Genomic DNA, 27696 nt, shown 5'->3' on the forward strand with positions numbered 1-27696 from the left:
GCAATCTACGGGATAGCGAGGTAGGGGAGCTGTACTAATGGCGGAGAACGTACGGTCGCCTTTTGAGTACCGGGAGCCACCGACCCTCGACAGCGACGGGGATGGGAGCAAACCGCCTTTGCCGCCCCGGGGGTAACGTATTGGGGATTTTCTTTGATCACTTGTTAGCTACTTGTTTTAAAAGTGAAGTCGATTGCAAAGCGGGTTTGTTTAGTATCCATCCTTGTGTTGATTCTGCTGAGGAAAAAAAAACAAAAACGGCGAAAGTGTTTTTTTTTTTCGTTTCAGGATCAATAGCTACCTAGTTACTGTTAATTTTTATAATTATTTTTTTTATTTACACCCTGTCACTGTTGATTATCCGTATGTTTTTGAGCTTTCGTTTGAGAGCTGGCCAGCTGTAATGTCCTGTCTGTTTATTTAATTAGCCAGCGAGCTAACTATTAGCCATCTGTTAGTTAGCTGGCTAGTTACATCTGCACACGGTAGTCATAGCTAGCTAGCTCAACAGATTATTGCATTTAGGCTAGCTTTGCTTGATTTTGATCGCTAGCTAACTCGAAAGCGACATGGCTCGTTATTTTTTAGGAATTTAGGCATTAAAATCATATGTTTGCCAGATATTCTGGTACTGTAGTTAGCTATGTGCTACTAGCATCTTCATTCAAACTGATGTTGTTGGGTGGAAATCCGCCAGTTACATTTAGGCATCACTTTCACTGTGTAGATCTGACTGACTTGTGGTCTACTGTATAATGAGGGATGCAAAGGCGTACTGTCTCTCAAGTGTGTGTGTGTGTGTGTGTGTGTGTATATATATATGCCTATATATGTCTGGTTATTGGGGTTTGTCAAATGGCTACAATTATTGAAAAGCATAATATTTCACCAGCTATTATATATACATTTTGTTTCCAATATATTATTTGATTGGCTGATACTTTATGGATTTTATTCCATTTTGATTTTACAATTGTATTCAATAAATATAATGGCCCAATCTTCCCCAAGAGCATCTAAAAGGCTAAGTTCATCATTAAGAATCATTATTAAATCGCCAAGTTGTTTCCAAAAAGCATTATTATTAAAGTTGCACTTGAAAACAAATATTCAGATGATATTTTTCACATGCGCTAGATAAAATAATTTTTTAAAAAGTTTTTATTTAACCGTTATTTAACCGGGAAAGTCCGTTAAGAATACATTCTTATTTACAGTGACGGCCAAACCCGGACGACACAGCCAATTGTGTGCCTCCCTATGGGACTCCCAATCATGGTCGGTTGTGATACAGCCTGGAAATACAACAGGTGTAGACTTTAATTTGAAATGCCTAGTTATGAGCCCTTTCCCAACAATGCAGATTTAAAAAGTAAGAAAATTGAGCCCCCCCAAAAAAGGGCTTAGTAACACAATAAAATGACAATAACAAGACTATTTACAAGGAGTACTAGTACGGTGTGTGTGCGTCGGTGTAGTATGTGTGGATAGAGTCCAGTGAGTGTGCATAGAGCCAGTGCAAAAGAAAAAGGGGGTCAATGCAAATTGTCCAGGTAGCCATTTTATTAGCTGTTCAGCATTATTATGGCATGGGGGTAGAAGCTGTTCAGAAACCTTTTGGGTCAATACTTGGTGCTCTGGTACCGCTTGCTGTGCGGTAATGGAGAGAACAGTCTATGACTTGGGTGGCTGGAGTCTTTGACAATTTTTAGGGCCTTCCTCTGACACCGCCTGGTATAGAGGCCCTGGATCGCAGGGAGCTCGGCCCCAGGGATGTACTGGGCTATAAGGTCTACCCACTGTAGCACCTTGTGGTTGGACGCCACGCATTTGTCATACCAAGCGGTATTGCAGCCAGTCACTCCATTACAGCCCCATCTACAGTGCCTTCAGGAAGTATTCAGACCCCTTGACTTTTTACAACATTTGTTAGGTTACAGCCATATGCTAACATGGATTTAAACAATAACAATTCCTCAGCAATCTACACACAATACCCCATAATGACAAAGCGAAAAACATGTGTTTTGAAATTTTAGCAAATGTATAGAAATAAAAACAGATGCCTTATTTACATATGTATTCAGACTCTTTGCAATGAGACTCAAAATTGAGCTGTGAGCAGGAGTCCACCTGTGATAAATTAAATTGGTTGCACATGATTTGGAAAGGCACACAACCATCTATATAAGGACCCACAGTTGACAGTGCATGTCACAGCAAAAACCAATCCATGAAGTCCATGGAATTGTTCGAGCTCCGAGACAGAATTCTGTCGAGGCACAGATCTGACGAATGGTATCAAAAAAATGTCTGCAGCATTGAAGGTCCCCAAGAACAAAAGTGCACTTCCATCATTCTTAAATGGAAATAAGTTTGAAACCACCAAGACTCTTTGTAGAGCTGGCCACCTGGCCAAACTGAGCAATCGGGGGAGAAGGCCCTTGGTCAGGGAGGTGACCAAAAATCTGATGGTCACTCAGACAGACCTCCAGAGTTCCTCTGTGGAGATGGGAGAACCTTCCAGAAGGACAACCATCTCTGCAGCACTCCCCCAATCAGGTCTTTTATGGTCAAGGGGCCAGACGGAATCCACTCGTCAGCAAAAGGCACATGACAGACTGCTTGGAGTCATCGAAAGAGCCTCAGACCACGAGAAACAAGATTCTCTGGTCTGATGAAACCAAGATTGAACTCTTATGCCTGAATGCCAAGCGTCACATCTGGAGGAAACCAGGCACCATCCCTACGGTGAATCATGGTGGTGGCAGCATCATGCTGTGGGGATGTTATTCACCGGCACGGACTGGGAGACTAGTCAGGATCGAGGCAAAGATAAACAGAGCATAGTACAGAGAGATCCTTGATGAAAACCTTCTACAGAGTGCTCGGGACCTCAGACTGAGGCAAAGGTTCACCTTCCAACAGGAAAATTAACCTAAGCACACAGTCAAGACAGTGCAGGAGTGGCTTCAAGGACAAGTCTCTGAATGTACTTGAGTGGCACAGCCAGAGCCCGGACTTGAACCCGATCTAACATCTCTGGAGAGAACTGAAAATAGCTGTGCAGCAACGCTCCCCATCCAACCTGCCAGAGCTAGAGAGGATCTGCAGAGAAGAATGGGAGAAATTCCCCAAATACAGATGTGCCAAGCTTGTAGCGTCATACCCAAGAACACTGGAGGCTGTAGTCGCTGCCAAAGGTGCTACAACAAAGCACTGAGTAAAAGGTCTGAATACTTGTGTAAATGTAATATTTCTTTGTTTTTTTTAGTGTATACATTTGCAAAGAAAATAAAACCTGTGTAGGTTGCTTTGTTTGCTTTGTCATTATGGGGTATGGTGTCTGATTCTGAGAACATCTATTTGTCTGTTTAGAATAAGGCCGGAACGTAACAAAATGTGGAAAAATACCTTTTATTTAACTAGGCATGACGGTTAAGAACAAATTCTTATTTTCAATGACTGCCTGGGAAATGGGTTAACTTTTTAGGAACAGTGGGGTTAACTGCCTAGGAACAGTGGGTTTAAATGCCTAGGAACAGTGGGGGCAAAGTGGGGGGAGTGGGTTTGCCTAGGAACAGTTTTTAATACATTTGCAAACAGTGGGTTAACTGCCTAGGAACTTTTTTTTGCTTTGTCATTATGGGGTTAACTGCCTAGGAACAGTGGGGTTAATGAGAAACATCTATTTAACTGCCTAGGAAATAACTGCCTAGGAACAGTGGGGTTAACTAAAATGTGGAAAAATGCCTAGGAACATTTAACTGCCTAGGCATGGGGTTAAGAACAAATGCCTAGGAACATTTTCAATGACTGCCTAGGAACAGTGGGTTAACTGCCTAGGAACAGTGGGTTAACTGCCTAGGAACAGTGGGGTTAAATGCCTAGGAACAGTGGGGTTAACTGCCTAGGAACAGTGGGGTTAACTGCCTGGGAACAGTGGGTTAACTGCCTAGGAACAGTGGGTTAACTGCCTAGGAACAGTGGGTTAACTGCCTAGGAACAGTGGGGTTAACTGCCTAGGAACAGTGGGGTTAACTGCCTAGGAACAGTGGGGTTAACTGCCTAGGAACAGTGGGGTTAACTGCCTAGGAACAGTGGGGTTAACTGCCTAGGAACAGTGGGGTTAACTGCCTAGGAACAGTGGGGTTAACTGCCTAGGAACAGTGGGTTAACTGCCTAGGAACAGTGGGTTAACTGCCTAGGAACAGTGGGGTTAACTGCCAAAGAACAGTGGGGTTAACTGCCTAGGAACAGTGGGGTTTATCTGCCTAGGAACAGTGGGGTTAACTGGTCTAGGAACAGTGGGGTTAACTGGTCTAGGAACAGTGGGGTTAACTGGTCTAGGAACAGTGGGGTTAACTGGTCTAGGAACAGTGGGGTTAACTGCCTAGGAACAGTGGGGTTAACTGCCTAGGAACAGTGGGGTTAACTGCCTAGGAACAGTGGGGTTAACTGCCTTGTCCAGGGGCAGAACAACAGATGTTTTACCTTGTCAGCTCAGGGAATCAAACTAGCAACCTTTTGGTTAAGGCCCAATGCTCTAACCACTAGGCTACCTGCCGCCCAATTACTTGTGTAAATGGGATATTTTAAGATTTTATTGTTAATACATGTTGTGTGTGTATATTGATGGGGGCCAGCTCGGGGATTCAATCTTGCAACCTTCCAACACTCTAACCACAAGGCTTCCTGCCACCCCAAATGTAACGTAGGATTCCCGGAATATTACCTATATGATTATTATAATTTAATTATCAGTAGTTTAACTACAATAAAACTAAATAAACAGGCTAATTTCATTGTGCAAATACAGTTGATCTATGGTAATGCCACATTGAATGATTCAAGGAAATTAGCCAATTTTTATTTATTTGCATCTGAATAACATTTTTTATAGCTTATTCTTTTAACATCGAATAGGTTATAAATCAATTATTATTGTTATTAGCTGATCAAACTTTTATTTCTGTCCAGAATGAGGGTGTGATTTGGGCCTCCACTAGATCCATGGGGCGGTAGTGTAGCCTAGTGGTTAGAGCGTTGGACTAGCAACCGGAAGGTTGTGAGTTCAAACCCCCGACCTGACAAGGTACAAATCTGTCGTTCTGCCCCTGAACAGGCAGTTAAACACACTGTTCCTATGCCGTCATTGAAAATAAGAATGTGTTCTTAACTGACTTGTTAAATAAAGGTAAAATAGACCTAGACCCTGGCCTGTGTGTGTGCTCGCTGTTCATGCCATTGGCTAAGATAGAGATTGTGGCCAAAGCAATTTAGCCAAGGCCAGTTCAGTTGCCTCACTGCAGCCACAATGTTTTCCCCGTTGTCTGTGGTGATACAGTACACTTTATTTTCGTCAAGTCAAGCTATCCCCAACGCGGGACTACGGCCAGGGTGCCAGCTGTGTGGGATTGTTTTCAAACAGCGGGATTTCAGTGTCCAATCTTTCGAGAGAGAGTGCACTGTCAGACTCATGTAAGGAGTCATATTTACACTTTAGTGCAAACAAAAATAATTACCCTTTTTTTGTTGTTGTTGTTGCTAGGCGAGACATCTTTTTCACCTCACTCCTCCGATCTACGGTAACAATGGAAAAAGGTCAGAGGTGAAGAGCAGAGGCTTCCCACCCACCCCCAGCCTGTAGGCTATAGGCTCTATAGTTGACCTCAGTCCCCACTTTTCACTCCACCCCTCCTCTTTTTGAATGGACTGATTTGACCTTCAGAGATTCTCTCCTGTCCGTGATTAGAGCGGATTTGCTGATTGCGCCACGTTTTAAAAGATGTTTGGAAAGAGGAGGTGACGGATTAAGTTTAGCAAAAACAATACCATACAAATCAATAGTTAAACAGTCCTGCTATGGGTGAAGGAGATATACGTTCAAATAAAGTTGACAAAACATTTTTTGGAAGGGAAAAAAAAAAAGATGGTTGACGGCTATTTTATTTTCATGAAGGTCAACATCCAAAACGGACAATGTCACAGTTATCCAATTACCGTCACAGCCCGAGCTGTAGGCTTACCTGGGGTTATTTTGATGGTAACAAATGGTCTATTCATAATGTGGCAGATGTAAATGCAATTTATCTAGAAATGTCATTCTTGTCACGTACAAAATAAATCTCAGTTCTATTCAGTAAAACATCTATTATTATTTTTATTTATTTAATTTGAAATGTTGTAAATCTGAAGGAACCCCTGGGGTGTGTTTTGTAGGAGGGGGTGTGTCAGGAAAAGGAAGGGTACCCCTGTGAAGGTGTGTGACCGGGCCTACGTGACAGAGGATGAAGAGGAGGAGGAAGAGGAGAGTCTTTCTGAACACAGCTACAGTCCAGGTAAACACACACACACGTGTTGCATGGTATACCGGTACTACAATAATGTCACCAAAACGTTATGAGACTACCATTTTAGAAGACTGACGAACCGTTGCATATAGGTGGTACTGGCCCCGCCGATCTGTTTATAAAACTACATTTCAGTAAAAAATAATAATAATAATAATTTGCCACAGCAGCTAGTTTCTAAATGCACCGGTCCAATAATGGCCACTTCACATGCATTCACACACCCTCGGTGCAGACCCCAATAATGGCCACTTCACATGCATTCACACACCCTCGGTGCAGACCCCAATAATGGCCACTTCACATGCATTCACACACCCTCGGTGCAGACCCCAATAATGGCCACTTCACATGCATTCACACACCCTCGGTGCAGACCCCAATAATGGCCACTTCACATGCATTCACACACCCTCGGTGCAGACCCCAATAATGGCCACTTCACATGCATTCACACACCCTCGGTGCAGACCCCAATAATTTGCTGTTACCTTTGTACATTGGGGCAGCGCAAGCAAAGTTGATGCGTTGTATCGGGGATGCAAACCCGTCACTTTTCAGAGATTTTTATTTATATTTATGTGATTTATTTATTTATTTTTATTCTATTTATTTATTTATTTATTTTTTAATTTGCATTTTGATTTCAGTAGGTCATCCACGTGAATTGTGTAGTAGAATAAAACACAGTATTTTTTTTTGGGGGGGGGGGTTGCACAGACAGTGTATCACCATTGAGCCGTAAGGGCTGATCTTCTCCCTGTGCGATCACTACCGTCGCTCTTGAAATGAATGACTGAATGCATCCTGAATGACTGAATGCATCCTACAAATAGAATATCAGAGTTCAGATGTCATCTTTTTTTCTTGTAAATGTTATAATTGTATAACTAAGTACAAAGTACATAACTAAGCATACAGGTTTAAGAAAATGAACAAATACTACCAATTTCCCGGGTATAGGTAGTAATATACCTTGTTTCAAAAGTGGCCATGAAAATATTACTCTCAATACATTCAATGAAGGTAGATCTTAGTTCATTCCAAAAGAAAAATGGATGTTAGGCCGTCACAGCCAGGCAATTTATTTAAGGCTGGTTTCTAGGCAGCTGTAGCCAATTCCTCTATTTTAAGCTCTGCCTCGCAAAACTCATTCAATCCTTGTCTATTGTAGGAATATGCCTTTTTGAGTTTTCTCAAAAAAGTAATTGCCCTTTTATTAGGGAAGTAGGATTAGAAAAAATGTCTGTAGCAATCAACTTTGGTTCTGTTTTTTTTTTCTCCAATCCCATTGAACATACAAATAATGAATAGCATTCCTTTCCTGACACCTTTTTTCAAGGCTGCTAAAGTAAGAGGTGATTTATTCTCGTTTTATCCACTTTGCCGTTGATCATATGTGATCAGGTGACAGATATGTCATATCAGAATGAGTACTTCGTCACGCGTGTGAAGCCTCGTTCACATTACCCATAAAGCACTAACGTTACGCTGCGCCAGATGTCATGCATTTCAATGGAGTGGAATCGCAACGCCATCCTTGCAGTTGGAGGCTCTGTTACGAGACGGACACCTCATACTCCAGCCGGAGTCGGTCGAAGGACAGGAAGTTGCCAAACTACAGAAGAAGATAACAATTTGTGATAGCAATTATCCAAGTGTGTACAATTTTTTTTACCTTTATTTAACCAGGCAAGTCAGTTAAGAACAAATTCTTATTTTCAATGATGGTCCTAGGAACAATGGGTTTAACTGCCTGTTCAGGGGCAGAACGACAGATTTGTACCTTGTCAGCTCGGGGTTTGAACTTGCAACCTTCCGGTTATCAGCCCAATGCTCTAACCATTAGGCTACCCTAGGAAAAACATGTTTTTTTATTTCTATAGTAATGTTAAATAATACACATTACAGTGCATTCAGACGCATTCAGATGTATTCAGACGCCTTGACCTCTTCCTCATTTTGTTATTCTATTCTAAAAATGTATTTTATTTTCTTTCTCATCAATCTACACACAATAGCCCATAATGACAAAGCAAACACACAGGTTTTTAGAAATTGTTGCTCATTTATTCGAACCAAACTGAAATGTCACATTTCAAGTCGTTTAGGACATCTACTTCGTGCTGGTCAACTTGTTTACAGACAGACTATTTCACTTATAAGCTTCATGAGGGAGGGAAATCATGTGGATATATTGAAGCAACAGCTCAAAACATCAGTCAAGTAGTTAAAGCTTGGTCGCAAATGGGTCTTCCAAATGGACAATGACCCCAAGCATACTTCCAAAGTTGTGGCAAAATGGCTTAAGGACAACCAAGTCAAGGTATTGGAAGTGGCCATTACAAATCCCTGACCTCAATCCTAGAGAAAATGCGTGGGCAGAACTGAAAAAGCACGTGCGAGCAAGGAGGCCTACAAACCTGACTAACAAATTTTTATTTATTTATTTTATTTCACCTTTATTTAACCAGGTAGGCAAGTTGAGAACAAGTTCTCATTTACAATTGCGACCTGGCCAAGATAAAGCAAAGCAGTTCGACAGATACAACGACACAGAGTTACACATGGAGTAAAACAAACATACAGTCAATAATACAGTATAAACAAGTCTATATACAATGTGAGCAAATTTGGTGAGAAGGGAGGTAAAGGCAAAAAAGGCCATGGTGGCAAAGTAAATACAATATAACAAGTAAAACACTGGAATGGTAGTTTTGCAATGGAAGAATGTGCAAAGTAGAAATAAAAATAATGGGGTGCAAAGGAGCAAAATAAATAAATTAATTAAATACAGTTGGGAAAGAGGTAGTTGTTTGGGCTAAATTATAGGTGGGCTATGTACAGGTGCAGTAATCTTTAAGATGCTCTGACAATCGGTGCTTAAAGCTAGTGAGGGAGATAAGTGTTTCCAGTTTCAGAGATTTTTGTAGTTCATTCCAGTCATTGGCAGCAGAGAACTGGAAGGAGAGGCGGCCAAAGAAAGAATTGGTTTTGGGGGTGACTAGAGAGATATACCTGCTGGAGCGTGTGCTACAGGTGGGAGATGCTATGGTGACCAGCGAGCTGAGATAAGGGGGGACTTTACCTAGCAGGGTCTTGTAGATGACATGGAGCCAGTGGGTTTGGCGACGAGTATGCAGCGAGGGCCAGCCAACGAGAGCGTACAGGTCGCAATGGTGGGTAGTATATGGGGCTTTGGTGACAAAACGGATTGCACTGTGATAGACTGCATCCAATTTGTTGAATAGGGTATTGGAGGCTATTTTGTAAATGACATCGCCAAAGTCGAGGATTGGTAGGATGGTCAGTTTTACAAGGGTATGTTTGGCAGCATGAGTGAAGGATGCTTTGTTGCGAAATAGGAAGCCAATTCTAGATTTAACTTTGGATTGGAGATGTTTGATATGGGCCTGGAAGGAGAGTTTACAGTCTAACCAGACACCTAAGTATTTGTAGTTGATGTAAAACATACGGGGTCTGTGCAATGTATAAAGGTTCAGAAATGTTGTGAAATAGCACAGTTACAAATATAAATCAAACTGGATAGACATCAGAAATAGAGGAAGGCCAGGACTTAAAACAAACACAATATAACTATTGTAAAATAGATTGTGTTTGTAAAATGTGTATAATATGTATAAACTGAATGTAGAAGCCTAAGTGTTTACTCCAATTGGGGGAAGGGTGGTCGGGTTTGCAGGGAATAATAAAGGTATTTTTTAATGTTTTAAAAGTGTATTTACACCAAAAATATATGGATGGGGTGACTTGGAATGATGCAGACAATTACATTGAAGGAAGCAATGTAAAGCTGATCAACCCCTTAAGAGGAAAAACGAATTAGATGTAAATATATCTATCTCTTGTGAGTTGGCACACATTTTATTGAATTTTATAAACCAAATTGCAGTCAATTTTAAATGAATCCCGGGCTGCTAATTATTGGTTTGATAACAAACAACGGTGTTCAGTCATGTTACCCAGCAACCAAATAACCTGGTTACTTAACCAGTAGGTCTTGCCTATAGAGTACCCCAGTATGAGTCATAATACCCACAAAACCTAGCGGTAAAACCCAGAAATGGTTCCAATCGTTTTTCCACCGTTCATTTTTTTTCAGTTGGGGATTTTTAGAACTATGTCATAAAAGGTGAGGTTTTGAGAACCGTATAAATCTCTCTTGGACAAGTTTTTAATTTTTTTTTAATCAATATATTTGTCTGTAATTGCCACCCCAAAGGGTCTATGCTAATTAGCCGCCAATGTGACTATCATACAGAACTACACATCCTGTCACAAGCTTTGAGGTAATCACTCAAGTTGCAGGGTGGGGTTGAAACCTCCACATTTCTCCATGCAAACTCTCATCGACAATAGCAACTAACCTAGCAAGTAGATATCATCTTTTTTTAGTTTCTGTAAATAATTGATATTGTATATTTCTCGTGTGTATTCTTGTTTTTATACATTTTAAGTTACCTAGCTAGCTACCGTAGCATTTTTTGTATTACTAGAATTGAATTTACCCTGGCTTTTGTAGCCAACTAGCTAACCTTAGGTCTCTCCATCAAGCAGAAGCAAGGATGGTTCTGTGCTATGTACCGGACTGTAACTACTACTCCGATAGGCACACGTGTACTCTCTCTCTCTCTCTCTCTCTCTCTCTCTCTCTCTCATCTTCTGGAAGTGATGTACTCTCTCTCTCTGTATCTCTCTCTCTGTATCTCTCTCTCTGTATCTCTCTCTCTCTCTCTCTCTGTATCTCTCTCTCTCTCTCTCTCTCTCTCTCTCTGTATCTCTCTCTCTCTCTCTGTATCTCTCTCTCTCTCTGTATCTCTCTCTCTCTCTCTCTCTCTCTCTCTCTCTCTCTCTCTCTCTGTATCTCTCTCTCTCTCTCTGTATCTCTCTCTCTCTCTGTATCTCTCTCTGTATCTCTCTCTCTCTCTGTATCTCTCTCTCTCTCTCTCTCTCTCTCTGTATCTCTCTCTCTCTCTCTCTCTCTCTCTGTATCTCTCTCTCTCTCTCTCTCTCTCTGTATCTCTCTCTCTCTGTATCTCTCTCTATCTCTATCTCTCTCTCTGTATCTCTCTCTCTCTCTGTATCTCTCTCTCTCTGTATCTCTCTCTCTCTGTATCTCTCTCTATCCTCTATCTCTCCCGCTCATCTGCTGGAAGTGACGTACTCGCTCTCTCTCTCACTCTTGGGGGTAAGACGTAATTTAAACATCACAGATATAAATTCCCGCTGTATCCATGATAAAATGCAACGTGAACTGTTGTACTACTGAATGAGACTGTTCCTTTGTGATCGAACTTATGTTAACTACATTACTCTAGTTCGCTGCTTTGAGCTAGAGTTGTGTGTGATATAACCTATTTTGGCAGCCTTGTGTGTGTGTGTGTGTGTGTGTGTGTGTGTGTGTGTGTGTGTGTGTGTGTGTGTGTGTGTGTGTGTGTGTGTGTGTGTGTGTGTGTGTGTGTGTGTGTGTGTGTGTGTGTGTGTGTGTGTGTGTACACTATGTGGAATATTTTTGGAGCAGTGGCTTCCCTGAAAACAGGTACTGACAGGAGGAGCGATATGAGTCTGTCAGAGGTCGTCACGCTGGATGGGGATGGAGGCTTTGGTGGTCCACACAATGAAGAAGCAGGTGTCACCTTCCGGTAATGTGGATCTGACCTTGGACCTGGTGCCAAGGTCTTCACGGAGGTGGTAAGAACCTCCATCCTTGATGTAAAAAAATAAAAAAAATCCTTTGACTGCACTGCCTCTACAATGATAAGGTCCCTGGCACCATAGGGACACTTGACTTCCAGACCGTCCAATGAAGCACCCAGGATCCAGGACCATGTGACTCAAAGCCCTAACTCCTTCAAACCCCCCATTTTGAATGCCTTGATTCCCTCCTCTTTATCTCTGCCCCACTTTACAGACAACACCCCGTCCAACGACTGATCTGAGGACCCCTTTCAGCAGCGATGGAGTAACGAGCTTGGCCCTAACCACTGATCCATCATTGCTGTCTGTCAACCTGCCTCTCCTCAATGCCAGTTGGGGTTGGTGCACTGCCGTATAGCCTCCTGCTGCTCCAACGACTGCGCCATGCCAGCCAGGATGCCTGCATGCCCCAGACGGGGATGACAGGGAGGGTAGCTGTGTTCTGGCTCAGGTTTAAGGAGACATGCCATTCCACTGAACCTGCCCCGGAGATGGTTCCTTAGACACTGAAGATCCTGCTCTGGGGGCTCTAGGGACAGAGGGTTGTAGTCTTCAGCCGGGTACAGGTCCTCCAGTTGACTGCACCTGGTTGGGCACAGCTGGCTTCCTCCACTCGCATTCTACACCCGTATGGCTGATTTTGTGAACCGCCAAAATAGGCTGCAGGCTACACTGATGAGCTCCACGGAGGCTTTTACATGTTGGAGAGAGAATCCCCTGGTCTCCTATAGAGACCTGCCAACAGGAAGGAGGTTAAATGCACCTTGAAATGCCTTTGTTGTAAAAAATAAAATAAAATCAAAAGTGCAATATAAGTCAAGTTTGATTTGATGACATTACAGCGTTAGAATATTTTATACAATTCCATTAACCTCTTTTTTTATTGATAACTTGGGATTTTATCACTTGACAATATCAATCATATAGTGTGAAGGATTCTATAAATCCAGACAGTGAATGCATGTACCACTGTGAATTAATAAATACTGTGCCTATTGAAGAAGTGTCTCTGGTCATGAAACTACAATACGGACTGAATGTCTAAACTAAGTAAATTCTGAATATCTGCGTTTAGATTCATTCTCATCAATGACAACATTCTAGAACTGAGTTATCACTTATCTAAGTTTGATATCCGGGTTAATCTGGTTAATGATTAAGTGGCTTTTACCTTGGAGAATGCTGACAGCTGGATAGAACACAGTGTATTGCTAAGATGCACAAACTTAACGTAATAGCTACAGTCACAGGATGTCACAGGATGTCCTATTTCCCATCACGCTGGCCCTGAGCAAACCGCTAGGTCCCTCACTATAGCTGCACTTCTCCACATGGCCAGACTGATAGTGGTCTTCTCCACGTGGCCAGACTGATAGTGGTCTTCTCCACGTGGCCAGACTAATGCTGGTCTTCACATGGCCAGACTTAATGCTGGTCTCCTCCACGTGGCCAGACTGATGGTGGTCATCCTTGGAAAAGGCCATGTGTGTGTGAAATAGACACCAATGTCGACATACTGTACAAACAATTATCAAGGCTAAGTCATCCAAAATATGTGTAACTAGCTAGCTAAAGTTTTGTCGGTCGCTAGTTTAAGACCGAGACATGGGACAGAAGAAGTTCAACACTTTTTAGTAAATTAATTTCAATACAGCACATGTGTTCATCATGGGATTGGGCACAGATCTCTGATCGAGGAGCTGACCGCGTCGGCTAGAGGTGACGTGCGGGAGCTTCCTGCAGGAATTCGTGGTGTTTCTGAGGTGTTCTCCGTTTGCTAATTAGCATTTCACTTTATATTGACAAATTATATTGATGACTCAAATTGTCAGAGGAGAGATATTTCCACGGTTATCAAAAACGCAACGCCAAGCCTAAACCGGACACATACTTAGTGGGAAAATGATTGGAACAATTCATGTGTTTGACTGCAAGGCTTTATGGGTATTATGAAGCGTCCGACTGTGGTGGACTATATAGGAACACATTTGGAATGGCATTGGCACAGGAAGAAAGGGAAAAGGGGTCTGCCATGTTTATCAAAGGTAGAGTTCATATAGGCCTTAATGGTAGAATTCATATAGGCCTTAATGGTAGAGTTCATATAGGCCTTAATGGTAGAGTTCATATAGGCCTTAATGGTAGAGTTCATATAGGCCTTAATGGTAGAGTTCATATAGGCCTTAATGGTAGAGTTCATATAGGCCTTAATGGTAGAGTTCATATAGGCCTTAATGGTAGAGTTCATATAGGCCTTAATGGTAGAGTTCATATAGGCCTTAATGGTAGAATTCATATAGGCCTTAATGGAATTCATATAGGCCTTAATGGTTCATATAGGCCTTAATGGTAGAGTTCATATAGGCCTTAATGGTAGAGTTCATATAGGCCTTAATGGTAGAATTCATATAGGCCTTAATGGTAGAGTTCATATAGGCCTTAATGGTAGAGTTCATATAGGCCTTAATGGTAGAGTTCATATAGGCCTTAATGGTAGAGTTCATATAGGCCTTAATGGTAGAGTTCATATAGGCCTTAATGGTAGAGTTCATATAGGCCTTAATGGTAGAGTTCATATAGGCCTTAATGGTAGAGTTCATATAGGCCTTAATGGTAGAGTTCATATAGGCCTTAATGGTAGAATTCATATAGGCCTTAATGGTAGAGTTCATATAGGCCTTAATGGTAGAATTCATATAGGCCTTAATGGTAGAGTTCATATAGGCCTTAATGGTAGAGTTCATATAGGCCTTAATGGTAGAGTTCATATAGGCCTTAATGGTAGAGTTCATATAGGCCTTAATGTAGAAGTTCATATAGGTAGAGTTCATATAGGCCTTAATGGTAGAATTCATATAGGCCTTAATGGTAGAGTTCATATAGGCCTTAATGGTAGAATTCATATAGGCCTTAATGGTAGAATTCATATAGGCCTTAATGGTAGAATTCATATAGGCCTTAATGGTAGGCCTTAATGGAATTCATATAGGCCTTAATGGTAGAGTTCATATAGGCCTTAATGGTATAATTCATATAGGCCTTATAGCCCTTAATGGTAATTCATATAGCCTTAATGGTAGAGTTCATATAGGCCATAGAGTTCATATAGGCCTTAATGGTAGAGTTCATATAGGCCTTAATGGTAGAATTCATATAGGCCTTAATGGTAGAGTTCATATAGGCCTTAATGGTAGAGTTCATATAGGCCTTAATGGTAGAGTTCATATAGGCCTTAATGGTAGAGTTCATATAGGCCTTAATGGTAGAGTTCATATAGGCCTTAATGGTAGAGTTCATATAGGCCTTAATGGTAGAATTCATATAGGCCTTAATGGTAGAATTCATATAGGCCTTAATGGAAGCCTAAGCTTTGTTAAATGAATCTCCTGCTCCTTGTTAAATGCTGTTTAACCCGGGAGAAGACGTGGGGGTCGATGCCCACTTTCTTAAAAGTTGGGAGCCGTGTGTGTGTGGTGGAGCGAGAGGGATACTGGTGTTTGTTTGTGTGTGAGAGAGAGGGAGAGAAATAGAACTGAGTAAAGATGGTGTTATGCAGTGTTTTCCCCCCTCACTGCCAAAAAATGACATGCAGATCATTATAGGTTTATCTATTCTGTCCTGCAGCCCTATAATGTGTCAAGTATCCATTGTGTTGAATGTGTTCTGCTGTACTTACTTGTTTCTAACTCTCCCAGGTGATGGACAGTACCCAGACGGAGCGGAGGACAGACTGCCTCCAACCGGAAGCCCTTACTACCTCGCCGACCCCTCCCAGCTCTGGTGAGCGAGAGACCGTAGGGTCATGGAATAGACAACCAATGACAGACATGTCTTGAGAAATCAATCAAATGTCTGTAGTTGCATTGAGACTGCAGTGTACGGGTCAACCTTACCTATTGCAGTGGTCACCAAGTCTTGGGAGGGTGTGCAGGCTTTTGTTCAAGCCCGGTGCTAACACACCTCACCAAGACCCTTGGTCAGTGAAATCAGGTGCGGTTGCTAGGCTGGAGCAAAAGGCTGTGTCTCCAGTGGATGGTGTGTGACGTTACTTTGTTTCTCCGTCCAGTGTGTCGGAGCTGGGCGAGGAGGGGGCGAGTGGGGTCCGGGGGCCAGTGCTCTTCCACCCCCCGCCCAACTGTAGGATCCGAGAGGTGCACTGCGGGAGTCAGGTGCGGCTGGTCGTCATAGCGATTCGAGACATCGCCAAAGGGGAGGAGATCACAGTGGACTACAGCCTGATGGACTGGGGAGAGAACGCCATGGTAACTAATGACTCTGATTACATCGCCAGCTTGCCTCGTTGCAAACCCATTTCGGCTATTCTTAAATTTCCTCCGTGAATGAGTGTTGTCAGAGGTCATGACGTCTGACCAACAGAGAAACCTCATACACATCAAAATTGCCGTTGTTCTGGCATTACTACTAGTTGCTAGTTGTGTTCTTTCCTTGTTCTGTCCAAGTAAAGATTGTGATTGGTTGGGCTTCATATTTGATTGTGACCTCATTACTACTAGTTGCTAGTTGTGTTCTTTCCTTGTTCTGTCCAAGTAAAGATTGTGATTGGTTGGGCTCCATATTTGATTGTGACCTCATTACTACTAGTTGCTAGTTCTTTCCTTGTTCTGTCAAAGTAAAGATTGTGATTGGTTGGGCTCCATATTTGATTGTGACCTCATTACTACTAGTTGCTAGTTCTTTCCTTGTTCTGTCCAAGTAACGATTGTGATTGGTTGGGCTCCATATTTGATTGTGACCTCATTACTACTAGTTGCTAGTTCTTTCCTTGTTCTGTCAAAGTAAAGATTGTGATTGGTTGGGCTCCATATTTGATTGTGACCTCATTACTACTAGTTGCTAGTTCTTTCCTTGTTCTGTCCAAGTAACGATTGTGATTGGTTGGGCTTCATATTTGATTGTGACCTCATTACTACTAGTTGCTAGTTGTGTTCTTTCCTTGTTCTGTCCAAGTAACGATTGTGATTGGTTGGGCTTCATATTAGATTGTGACCTCATTACTACTAGTTGCTAGTTGTGTTCTTTCCTTGTTCTGTCCAAGTAACGATTGTGATTGGTTGGGCTCTATATTAGATTGTGACCTCAGCTTCATTTTTTTCTATTGGTTACTGTGCGGATTTATAAAGTTGCTCATTTGTTATGTTTTTGGATTTGTCTCCGAACAGGATGAAGAGCCTGGCCCCCACCCGCTGTCTCTCTCCGACTACCTCACCCCCTCCTGGTCCCTCTCCCCCTCCTCCTCCCCGCTAACCCACACTGAGCCCAGCGATTCGGACCGAGAGGAGGAGGAGGAAGACGACGATGACGACGAAGAAGAAGAGATGGAGGAGTTGAGGGGCCGCATGCTCCGCCGCCGAAAGAAGCGCAAAATAGCCACCCCCCCCGTCACCGCCAAGAAGAAGAGTGTCGCCACCCCCAGGGCCGGACCCGGGCGCCCCTGCTCATCCTCCTTCTCCCGGCTGGCTGCCTCCTCGACCCCGACCGTGGTCCAGACCCCGTCTCAGCCCGCCACTCCACTGGCGCCTCCCACCACCAACATCAACAACAACATCAACATAAACATCGGCAGCTCCAGCGGAGCCACTGTCAGCCGACGGCAGCACTGCCCCTACTGCGGCCGCCACTACCGCTCTCTGGCACGCCACCTGGAGAAACACCATGCCAACCAGCCAGAGGTCAGGGCTGCCATGGAGCTATCCGCACTCCACACACACCCTTCCTCCTCTACCTCCTCCTCGCATGGCCACATCTTCGCCTCCCCCCAGCCCTCCTCTTCCTCTACTCCCGCCCCTCCCCCTCTTTTCTCCAGGGAGAGAGAGAGGGATGCGGTGGCCGCTCGAAGTTCCTCGGGGGCGGTCTCCTTTTCACTCTCGCTCTCCCCACCCTCGGCTTCTCAGTCGGCCGCGGCCAAAAAAGCCTCCAACGTATCGGCTCAGACGCCCAAGCCAGGCTCCGCCCCTGCAGTGGCCCCGGTGAAAAGTCCTCCCACATCCACGCCACCCAGGAGGGGCCGCAAGCCGAAGAGAGAGAAGGAGGAGCAGCAGAAAGCGGAGGAGTCCATCAGGAGCAAAGAGGAAGAGATACCTCCACCTCCTACCCCCAAGCCGGAGGAAGAAGAGCTGGATGAGGAGCTGAGAGGAGCGGGGACCGTAGAGATTCCTGGGGACTGGAGTACACAGCTGGCTAGGTATGATGCTTAATATGGTTCTGCTACATTGGAAAGAGATGTTGGGCCTAAATTAAATGTTTCATGTGAAGTTCTGAATTGAAATGCATATTTTGCCGTTCTATCAATGGAGATGTGTGATAAAGAAATGTAAAGTTCACAGTCTTCTTTTCAGCTCCTTCATCAACTGATTTACTTAGTAAAAGGCACATGTCAATAGGTGGTCCAGGTATCCTCATGACATGGCAATGACATCAGACCAACTTTGAATGGCCTACTCAATGAAGTTTGCAGTTGTCCATTTTGTTTGATTCTGCTCATTTTACGTGTATACGTGGGATATTGATTTTCAACCGGAAAAGAAAAAAAATTGCTTTCAAATATTACATTTTGACATTATTATTATTTATTTTTTTACTCTCTCCCTCTGTCTCCCTCCCTCCCTCTCTCCCTCTGTCTCCCTCCCTCCCTCTCTCCCTCTGTCTCCCTCCCTCCCTCTCTCCCTCTGTCTCCCTCCCTCCCTCTCTCCCTCTGTCTCCCTCCCTCCCTCTCTCCCTCTGTCTCCCTCCCTCCCTCTCTCCCTCTGTCTCCCTCCCTCCCTCTATCCCTCTGTCTCCCTCCCTCCCTCTATCCCTCTGTCTCCCTCCCTCCCTCTCTCCCTCTGTCTCCCTCCCTCCCTCTCTCCCTCTGTCTCCCTCCCTCCCTCTATCCCTCTGTCTCCCTCCCTCCCTCTATCCCTCTGTCTCCCTCCCTCCCTCTCTCCCTCTGTCTCCCTCCCTCCCTCTATCCCTCTGTCTCCTCCCTCCCTCTCTCCCCTCTGTCTCCCTCCCTCCCTCTCTCCCTCTGTCTCCCTCCCAGACCCTCTATCCCTCTGTCTCCCCTCCTCCCTCTCTCCCTCTGTCTCCCTCCCTCCCTCTATCCCTCTGTCTCTCCTCCCTCCCCCTCTCTCCCTCTGTCTCCCTCCTCTGCCCTCTCTCCCTCTGTCTCCCTCCCTCCACCTCTATCCCTCTGTCTCCCTCCCACCCAGGACTATCCCTCTGTCTCCCTCCCCCCTCTATCCCTCTGTCCCCTCCCTCCCTCCCTCCCCCTCTGTCTCCCTCCCTCCCTCTATCCCTCTGTCTCCCTCCCTCCCTCTCTCCCTCTGTCTCCCTCCCTCCCTCCATCCCTCTGTCTCCTCCCCCCTCTCTCCCTCTGTCTCCCTCCCTCCCTCCCTCTCTCCCTCTGTCTCCCTCCCTCCCTCTATCCCTCTGTCTCCCCCCTCCCTCTCTCCCTCTGTCTCCCTCCCTCCCTCTATCCCTCTGTCTCCCTCCCTCCCTCTCTCTCCCTCTGTCTCCCTCCCTCCCTCTCTCCCTCTGTCTCCCTCCCTCCCTCTATCCTCTCTGTCTCCCTCCCTCCCTCAGGGCCCCTCTGTCTCCCTCCCGCCTCTATCCCTCTGTCTCCCTCCCTGACCCTCTCTCCCTCTGTCCCTCCCTCCCTCTCTCCCTCTGTCTCCCTCCCTCCCTCTATCCCTCTGTCTCCCTCCCTCCCTCTATCCCTCTGTCTCCCTCCCCTCCCTCTATCCCTCTGTCTCCCTCCCTCCCTCCCTCTCTCCCTCTGTCTCCCTCCCTCCCTCTATCCCTCTGTCTCCCTCCTCCCTCTCTCCCTCTGTCTCCTCCCTTTCTATCCCTCTGTCTCCCTCCCTCCCTCTCTCCCTCTGTCTCCCTCCCTCCCTCCCTCTCTCCCTCTGTCTCCCTCCCTCCCTCTATCCCTCTGTCTCCCTCCCTCCCTCTCTCCCTCTGTCTCCCTCCCTCCCTCTATCCCTCTGTCTCCCTCCCTCCCTCTCTCCCTCTGTCTCCCTCCCTCCCTCTCTCCCTCTGTCTCCCTAACCCTGGTCATCCCTCTGTCTCCCTCCCTCCCTCTATCCCTCTGTCTCCCTCCCTCCCTCTATCCCTCTGTCTCCCTCCCTCCCTCTCTCCCTCTGTCTCCCTCCCTCCCTCTATCCCTCTGTCTCCCTCCCTCCCTCTATCCCTCTGTCTCCCTCCCTCCCTCTATCCCTCTGTCTCCCTCCCTCCCTCTATCCCTCTGTCTCCCTCCCTCCCTCTCTCCCTCTGTCTCCCTCCCTCCCTCCCTCTCTCCCTCTGTCTCCCTCCCTCCCTCTATCCCTCTGTCTCCCTCCCTCCCTTTCTCCCTCTGTCCCCTCCCTCCCTCTATCCCTCTGTCTCCCTCCCTCCCTCTCTCCCTCTGTCTCCCTGCCCTCCCTCCCTCTCTCCCTCTGTCTCCCTCCCTCCCTCTATCCCTCTGTCTCCCTCCCTCCCTCTCTCCCTCTGTCTCCCTCCCTCCCTCTATCCCTCTGTCTCCCTCCCTCCCCTCTCTCCCTCTGTCTCCCTCCCTCTATCCCTCTGTCTCCCTCCCTCTCTCCCTCTGTCTCCCTCCCTCCCTCTCTCCCTCTGTCTCCCTCCCTCCCTCTATCCCTCTGTCTCCCTCCCTCCGTTCTCTCTCCTCTTCTCCCTCCCTCTCTCCCTCTATCTTCTCCCTCCCTCCTCTCTCCCTCTGTCTCCCTCCCTCCCTCCCTCTATCCCTCTGTCTCCCTCCCTCCCTCTCTCCTCTGTCTCCCTACCCCTCTCTCCCTCTGTCTCCCTCCCTCCCTCTCTCCCTCTGTCTCCCTCCCTCCCTCTCTCCATCTTCTGTCTCCCTCCCTCCCTCTCTCCCTCTGTCTCCCTCCCTCTATCCTCTCTCCCTCTGTGTCACTCTCTCTTCCTCTGTGTTGCTCTCTCTCCCTCCATCTCTTTCTCTCTATTTTTCTAGCTCCCACAGACACCACATGCCCCCTCTCCTCTCTTCCCTCTCCTGCCTGGTGCTCTACCTGAGCCGGCAGCAGCACTCTTCCTTCTTGTCTCTCACTCGCTCCCCCAGTTCGGCTGAGGCCTGGCGCCTCCTCTGCCATTCCAGCCTGGCGCTGCTCATCCTCTACAACCGCCACCGAGAGTGTGAAGTGGCCAAGCTCACCACCCAGGACTATCACAACCGCACCACCCCCCCAAGCCCCACCCTGACCCAGGCTAACTCGGCCAACACCCCCCCCACAGGCATGGAGGCCATCCTCTCCCCCTTTGAGCATCAGGTCCTCTGCCACCTCCCCCGAGCAGGTGTGCTGGGCAAGCGGGGGCGCATCCAGCCCCTCATCCTGCCCCCGCACTGCGAGTCCTGCCTGGAGCTGCTCCTTCAGACCTCCTCCAACGTGGGCGTCGACCCCAACAGCCCCTACGTCTTCTCCCGGCCCTTCCATTCGCCCGCCACGCCGCTCCGGGGCACCGACCTACTGCGCAACCTGGCGCGGGCCAGCGGCGCCAAGAACCCCCGGGCGTTGACCCAGACACGGGCGCGCCAGCAGGTAGCCATTCTCACCCAGCTACTGCTCCTGGAGGAAGGCGAGGGGCAGGGCCAGCCGGGCGGGGCTGCCGCCAAGCGCCTGGAAGACTTCCTGCAGAGGGAGTACCACGTGACCCAGAGCTGCGCCACGATAGGCCGAGACCCGGCGCTGATGGGCCGTGTGGGCAGGGTGGTGATCTATGGGGAAAAAGAGGGGGTCCTCTTCAGAGGGATGAGTCTGCAGCACATCTGTCTGGAGCTGGATGGTAAGAGGAAACTACAGGGAACTGGGCTCTGGTGGGACCAAACTACCACACTGCAAATCCATGGCACAGCTCCATCCCTTATCAGAGAAAGTTGTGTGTGTGTGTGGGGGGCAGGGGGGCGTCCTGTTCATGAAGGGTTTGTGAATTAGTAATCTCCCCATCTCATGGGGATGGAAGAGTGGAAACGGTACTGGAGGAATGATGGCTTTGTTACCAGGGAGGCATGGCAAGTATGCTGGTCATGCTCAGTAGGGATATGTTTACTAACTAGTATGCTGGTCATGCTCAGTAGGGATATGTTTACTAACTAGTATGCTGGTCATGCTCAGTAGGGATATGTTTACTAACTAGTATGCTGGTCATGCTCAGTAGGGATATGTTTACTAACTAGTATGCTGGTCATGCTCAGTAGGGATATGTTTACTAACTAGTATGCTGGTCATGCTCAGTAGGGATATGTTTACTAACTAGTATGCTGGTCATGCTCAGTAGGGATATGTTTACTAACTAGTATGCTGGTCATGCTCAGTAGGGATATGTTTACTAACTAGTATGCTGGTCATGCTCAGTAGGGATATGTTTACTAACTAGTATGCTGGTCATGCTCAGTAGGGATATGTTTACTAACTAGTATGCTGGTCATGCTCAGTAGGGATATGTTTACTAACTAGTATGCTGGTCATGCTCAGTAGGGATATGTTTACTAACTAGTATGCTGGTCATGCTCAGTAGGGATATGTTTACTAACTAGTATGCTGGTCATGCTCAGTAGGGATATGTTTACTAGTTGTAAGTTGGTAATAAAGCAGTAGTACGGGGTTGCATGTTTAGAGCTTTACACATGATGGATGATTCTCCTCTCACTCGGACACAGCTGGGAACAAACATATTTGTAATTTTTCATTTTTTTATTTTGGGAAGCCAGCTGGGAGCAAACTTACCAGAACATTTTGAATAGATGGGAACTCTGAACAGGGTAGCTTTTTGTAATTGCATTGCCCGCCGTACAACGATCTGTCCTTCTCACATTGTGTAAATGAAAGAGGAAAACATTGACCAGAGTCTCCAAGCCTTTTACATTGTATAAGGCAGGTTATACCCAACATGCTCTCTCCATCTTCTATCCCTACCCAACATGCTCTCTCCATCTTCTATCCCTACCCAACATGCTCTCTCCATCTTCTATCCCTACCGGACATGCTCTCTCCATCTTCTATCCCTACCCAACATGCTCTCTCCATCTTCTATCCCTACCCAACGTTCTCTCTCGTTCTTCTATCCCTACCCAACGTTCTCTCTCCGTCTTCTATCCCTACCCGACACGTTCTCTCTCCATCTTCTATCCCTACCCAACGTTCTCTCTCCGTCTTCTATCCCTACCCAACGTTCTCTCTCCATCTTCTATCCCTACCCAACGTTCTCTCTTCATCTTCTATCCCTACCCAACGTTCTCTCTCCGTCTTCTATCCCTACCCGACATGCTCTCTCCATCTTCTATCCCTACCCGACATGCTCTCTCCATCTTCTATCCCTACCCGACATGCTCTCTCCATCTTCTATCCCTACCCAACGTTCTCTCTCCATCTTCTATCCCTACCCAACGTTCTCTCTCCATCTTCTATCCCTACCCAACGTTCTCTCTCCATCTTCTATCCCTACCCAACGTTCTCTCTCCATCTTCTATCCCTACCCAACGTTCTCTCTCCGTCTTCTATCCCTACCCAACGTTCTCTCTCCATCTTCTATCCCTACCCAACGTTCTCTCTCCATCTTCTATCCCTACCCAACATGCTCTCTCCATCTTCTATCCCTACCCAACGTTCTCTCTCCATCTTCTATCCCTACCCAACGTTCTCTCTCCATCTTCTATCCCTACCCAACGTTCTCTCTCCATCTTCTATCCCTACCCAACGTTCTCTCTCCGTCTTCTATCCCTACCCGACATGCTCTCTCCATCTTCTATCCCTACCCGACATGCTCTCTCCATCTTCTATCCCTACCCGACATGCTCTCTCCATCTTCTATCCCTACCCAACGTTCTCTCTCCATCTTCTATCCCTACCCAACGTTCTCTCTCCATCTTCTATCCCTACCCAACATGCTCTCTCCATCTTCTATCCCTACCCAACATGCTCTCTCCATCTTCTATCCATACCCAACAGTGATGTCAGGAAACTCTGCGGACTCCTTCTCAGACGACTCGGACGTGGAGGCAGAGAAGGTTAAGGAGAAGGTTAAGGAGAAGGTTAAAGAGAAGGTTAAGGAGAAGGTGGAGGAGAAGGAGAAGGTGGGGGAGGTGAAGAAGCAACCAGGTCAACCCCCCAGCAAGAATAAAGCCCCCGCTCCCTCCTTGGTCAACCCCTCGCTCCCTGGTGCCCACAAGAGGAGGATCATTCAGCCCAAGTCTGGTATGTACAGGCTTATTTCTTCTACCAAATGTATCACCTATTCATGCCTATCTGGGTGAATGTGTTTTGAACAATAGCCTCTTTAATACCCAATATTGCGCTACATCCATGCAAGCCAGTGCTAGGCCAGCGTCAGACATGTTGGAAAATTTAGGGATTCAACAAGCCAATCGATAACTTCCTCGCAGTTATCGAGTCCTTTCAGATCTACTCAAGTGTGCCGGACACATGCCCCCTCGGCCAATGGGGTTCGAGCCCCGGGTCAGGTGACTCTGTCTACTTTTTGTGCTCCTCTCTCTTTATCCCAAACCTGTACTTGTATAAACAAAACTATACAAAAATATGTAAAGAGATCAAAACGATGTTTCATGAATATACTGTATACACAAGTGTTTTAGGGGTTAGGTACTCAGTGGGTATAGATTTGGAATTGGGAAATTGATGTTCATGACTCTGTCCTGTGTTCCCAGGGAAGCGTGGGGTGCTGAAGCGGCCCTGGTCGGAGGCGGAGCGCATCGCCGTGGAGACGCACCTGAAGAGGAACATCATGGAGCAGCGCGTGCCAGCCAAGGCGGACTGCGAGCGCTGCCTGCAGCTCTGTCCCCTGCTGGTCAGCAACCAGCGTGACTGGAGAGCCATCAAGTTCTACTGCCACAACCGCATCCAGCTACTGAAGAAGCAAGGCAGGAGGGAGAGGGCAGGGAACTCTGTTAGATAGAGAGCGAGAGAACTGACTTCAACCATCTGGAGTGACCCTATTCTAGTCCTGGAGAAGTGCAGTCTGTTTGTTTTTCGTCTGATTTTACCTGACCTCTGACCTGACCTTAGAGGTCGTTCCTGGGACTAGGTGTGCACTATCAGTCCTAGCCCTGTAGCCCAGTAATGCAGTGTTGTCTTCATCAAGAGTCAAGGAGAGAATTAACTGGGATTAGTTGAAATGTCTCCTCTGACCAGGGGACATATCCACATAGTGTCTCAAAAGGGTCTAGGAATCCTGTTAAAACAGAGTTTTTAAGACAAAAAAACCCTGCCCAGCTCACAGTAGGTTTTATGATGTTAAGACACTGAACAGACAAACTCTGAACCAGGAGTAACATCAACTCCTAAAAAGGTTCATCTCAGCTGGTCGTCACGACAGTTTGAGATACCGCAAAGGAAAGATGGTGATGAGTCTCATCGTTGTAAATTATGGGAAATAACCAATCACGAAGAGGCATGGCCAGCTGTGAACTGTATAGCACGTTTTCAGACACCCAGATGAACGTGACTTTACATCAAATGTTGCAATGGTAAAACACTTGATATAATTTGTCTGACACGATCACTTTGCCTAACTCCTAATTATTGCCTAATATGTTGGCATGCATAACCTTCTTTTTATTTTTTTTACCAATTCTGATGTTTTTTTTAAAAGCGTACGTTTTATAATATGGTCGCTAACACTCTGAACTCCTGGATGATTACTCTAAATGTATTTTGTACGGTACTGTAGGCATCACGTCTCTTACTGATAATGTTGCATTAAAACCTATCATTTTCAACACCCAATCAAAGTTAACATAGGCCCGAAATACCTTCAGTGGCCCAATATTACTTAGGCATATTATTTAACAGTGTTTGCAGGCCTTTTTTCTTTCTTTTTTTTAAATGATCAAAACTGGTAACTCTTAACTGGTGAGGTCAGATCATGAGGTCTCTTAAATATCTGTCAACTAGTTTAGGTTTAATGCCTAGCTTTTATTTGTATTTCTACCCGTAAGAGTAGGAGTAAAATGTCTCTATTCTCAGCACTTACGACACATTTTCTACTCCTGAGACGCTTTGTGGATACGGGCCCTGGGATTACGAAACAACAGGCCTAGAAGTTCCTGGAGAATCCCGAGTTTAAAACCCTCTTTATTTCAATCTGTTGGAACAGTATACAGGGAAATGACTGAGAAAAAGGGAGTTCAGAGGAGTGGACCTCCACCTCCACTGAAAGCTGAAGACCAAATGTGAATATTACGTCGTCTTTACAAAGATGTAGGAAGAAACACATGGATTAAACCAATACGACCCCCCCTAGAATGAGCATACATGTCATATGGATTAAACCAATACGACCCCCCTAGAATGAGCATACATGTCATATGGATTAAACCAATACGACACCCCCTAGAATGAGCATACATGTCATATGGATTAAACCAATACGACCCCCCACCTAGAATGAGCATACATGTCATATGGATTAAACCAATACGACCCCCCCACCCTAGAATGAGCATACATGTCATATGGATTAAACCAATACGACCCCCCCCCCTAGAATGAGCATACATGTCATATGGATTAAACCAATACGACCCCCCACCCTAGAATGAGCATACATGTCATATGGATTAAACCAATACATGACCCCCCTAGAATGAGCATACATGTCATATGGATTAAACCAATACGACCCCCCTTGAATGAGCATACATGTCATATGGATTAAACCAATACGACCCCCCTAGAATGAGCATACATGTCATATGGATTAAACCAATACGACCCCCCTAGAATGAGCATACATGTCATATGGATTAAACCAATACGACCCCCCTAGAATGAGCATACATGTCACGTGGATTAAACCAATACGACCCCCCTAGAATGAGCATACATGTCATATGGATTAAACCAATACGACCCCCCTAGAATGAGCATACATGTCATATGGATTAAACCAATACGACCCCCTAGAATGAGCATACATGTCATATGGATTAAACCAATACGACCCCCCTAGAATGAGCATACATGTCATATGGATTAAACCAATACGACCCCCTAGAATGAGCATACATGTCATATGGATTAAACCAATACAACCCCCCTAGAATGAGCATACATGTCACATGGATTAAACCAATACGACCCCCCCTAGAATGAGCATACATGTCATATGGATTAAACCAATACGACCCCCTAGAATGAGCATACATGTCATATGGATTAAACCAATACGACCCCCCTAGAATGAGCATACATGTCATATGGATTAAACCAATACGACCCCCCTAGAATGAGCATACATGTCATATGGATTAAACCAATACGACCCCCCTAGAATGAGCATACATGTCATATGGATTAAACCAATACGACCCCCCTAGAATGAGCATACATGTCATATGGATTAAACCAATACGACCCCCCTAGAATGAGCATACATGTCATATGGATTAAACCAATACGACCCCCCTAGAATGAGCATACATGTCATATGGATTAAACCAATACGACCCCCCTAGAATGAGCATACATGTCATATGGATTAAACCAATACGACCCCCCTAGAATGAGCATACATGTCATATGGATTAAACCAATACGACCCCCCTAGAATGAGCATACATGTCATATGGATTAAACCAATACGACCCCCCTAGAATGAG

The 27696-nt window shown here is 45.8% G+C and overlaps 1 protein-coding gene across 1 annotated transcript; it reads left to right on the top strand.

Moving 5' to 3' along the window:
• LOC118391836 (uncharacterized) lies at positions 1-26192 on the top strand. Its single transcript, XM_035783297.2, has 8 exons — positions 1-132; positions 6223-6341; positions 15767-15851; positions 16138-16333; positions 17252-18273; positions 21037-21866; positions 24029-24274; positions 24745-26192. Exons 1-8 carry the CDS (start codon positions 38-40, stop codon positions 24990-24992), a joined length of 2841 nt encoding a protein of 946 aa, XP_035639190.1. The 5' UTR covers positions 1-37; the 3' UTR covers positions 24993-26192.
• Positions 26193-27696: the final 1504 nt, after the last annotated feature.

Source organism: Oncorhynchus keta, chromosome 13, assembly GCF_023373465.1.
Source record: "Oncorhynchus keta strain PuntledgeMale-10-30-2019 chromosome 13, Oket_V2, whole genome shotgun sequence".
Lineage (NCBI taxonomy): Eukaryota > Metazoa > Chordata > Actinopteri > Salmoniformes > Salmonidae > Oncorhynchus > Oncorhynchus keta.

What these genes read in the sequence shown, in the direction of transcription:
- LOC118391836 (XM_035783297.2), top strand. Translation starts at nt 38, where the DNA reads ATGGCGGAGAACGTACGGTCGCCTTTTGAGTACCGGGAGCCACCGACC. An exon ending in GCCGACCCCTCCCAGCTCTG is followed by an intron (nt 15,852 to 16,137) that starts GTGAGCGAGAGA and finishes TTCTCCGTCCAG; the next exon opens with TGTGTCGGAGCTGGGCGAGG. An exon ending in ACTGGGGAGAGAACGCCATG is followed by an intron (nt 16,334 to 17,251) that starts GTAACTAATGAC and finishes GTCTCCGAACAG; the next exon opens with GATGAAGAGCCTGGCCCCCA.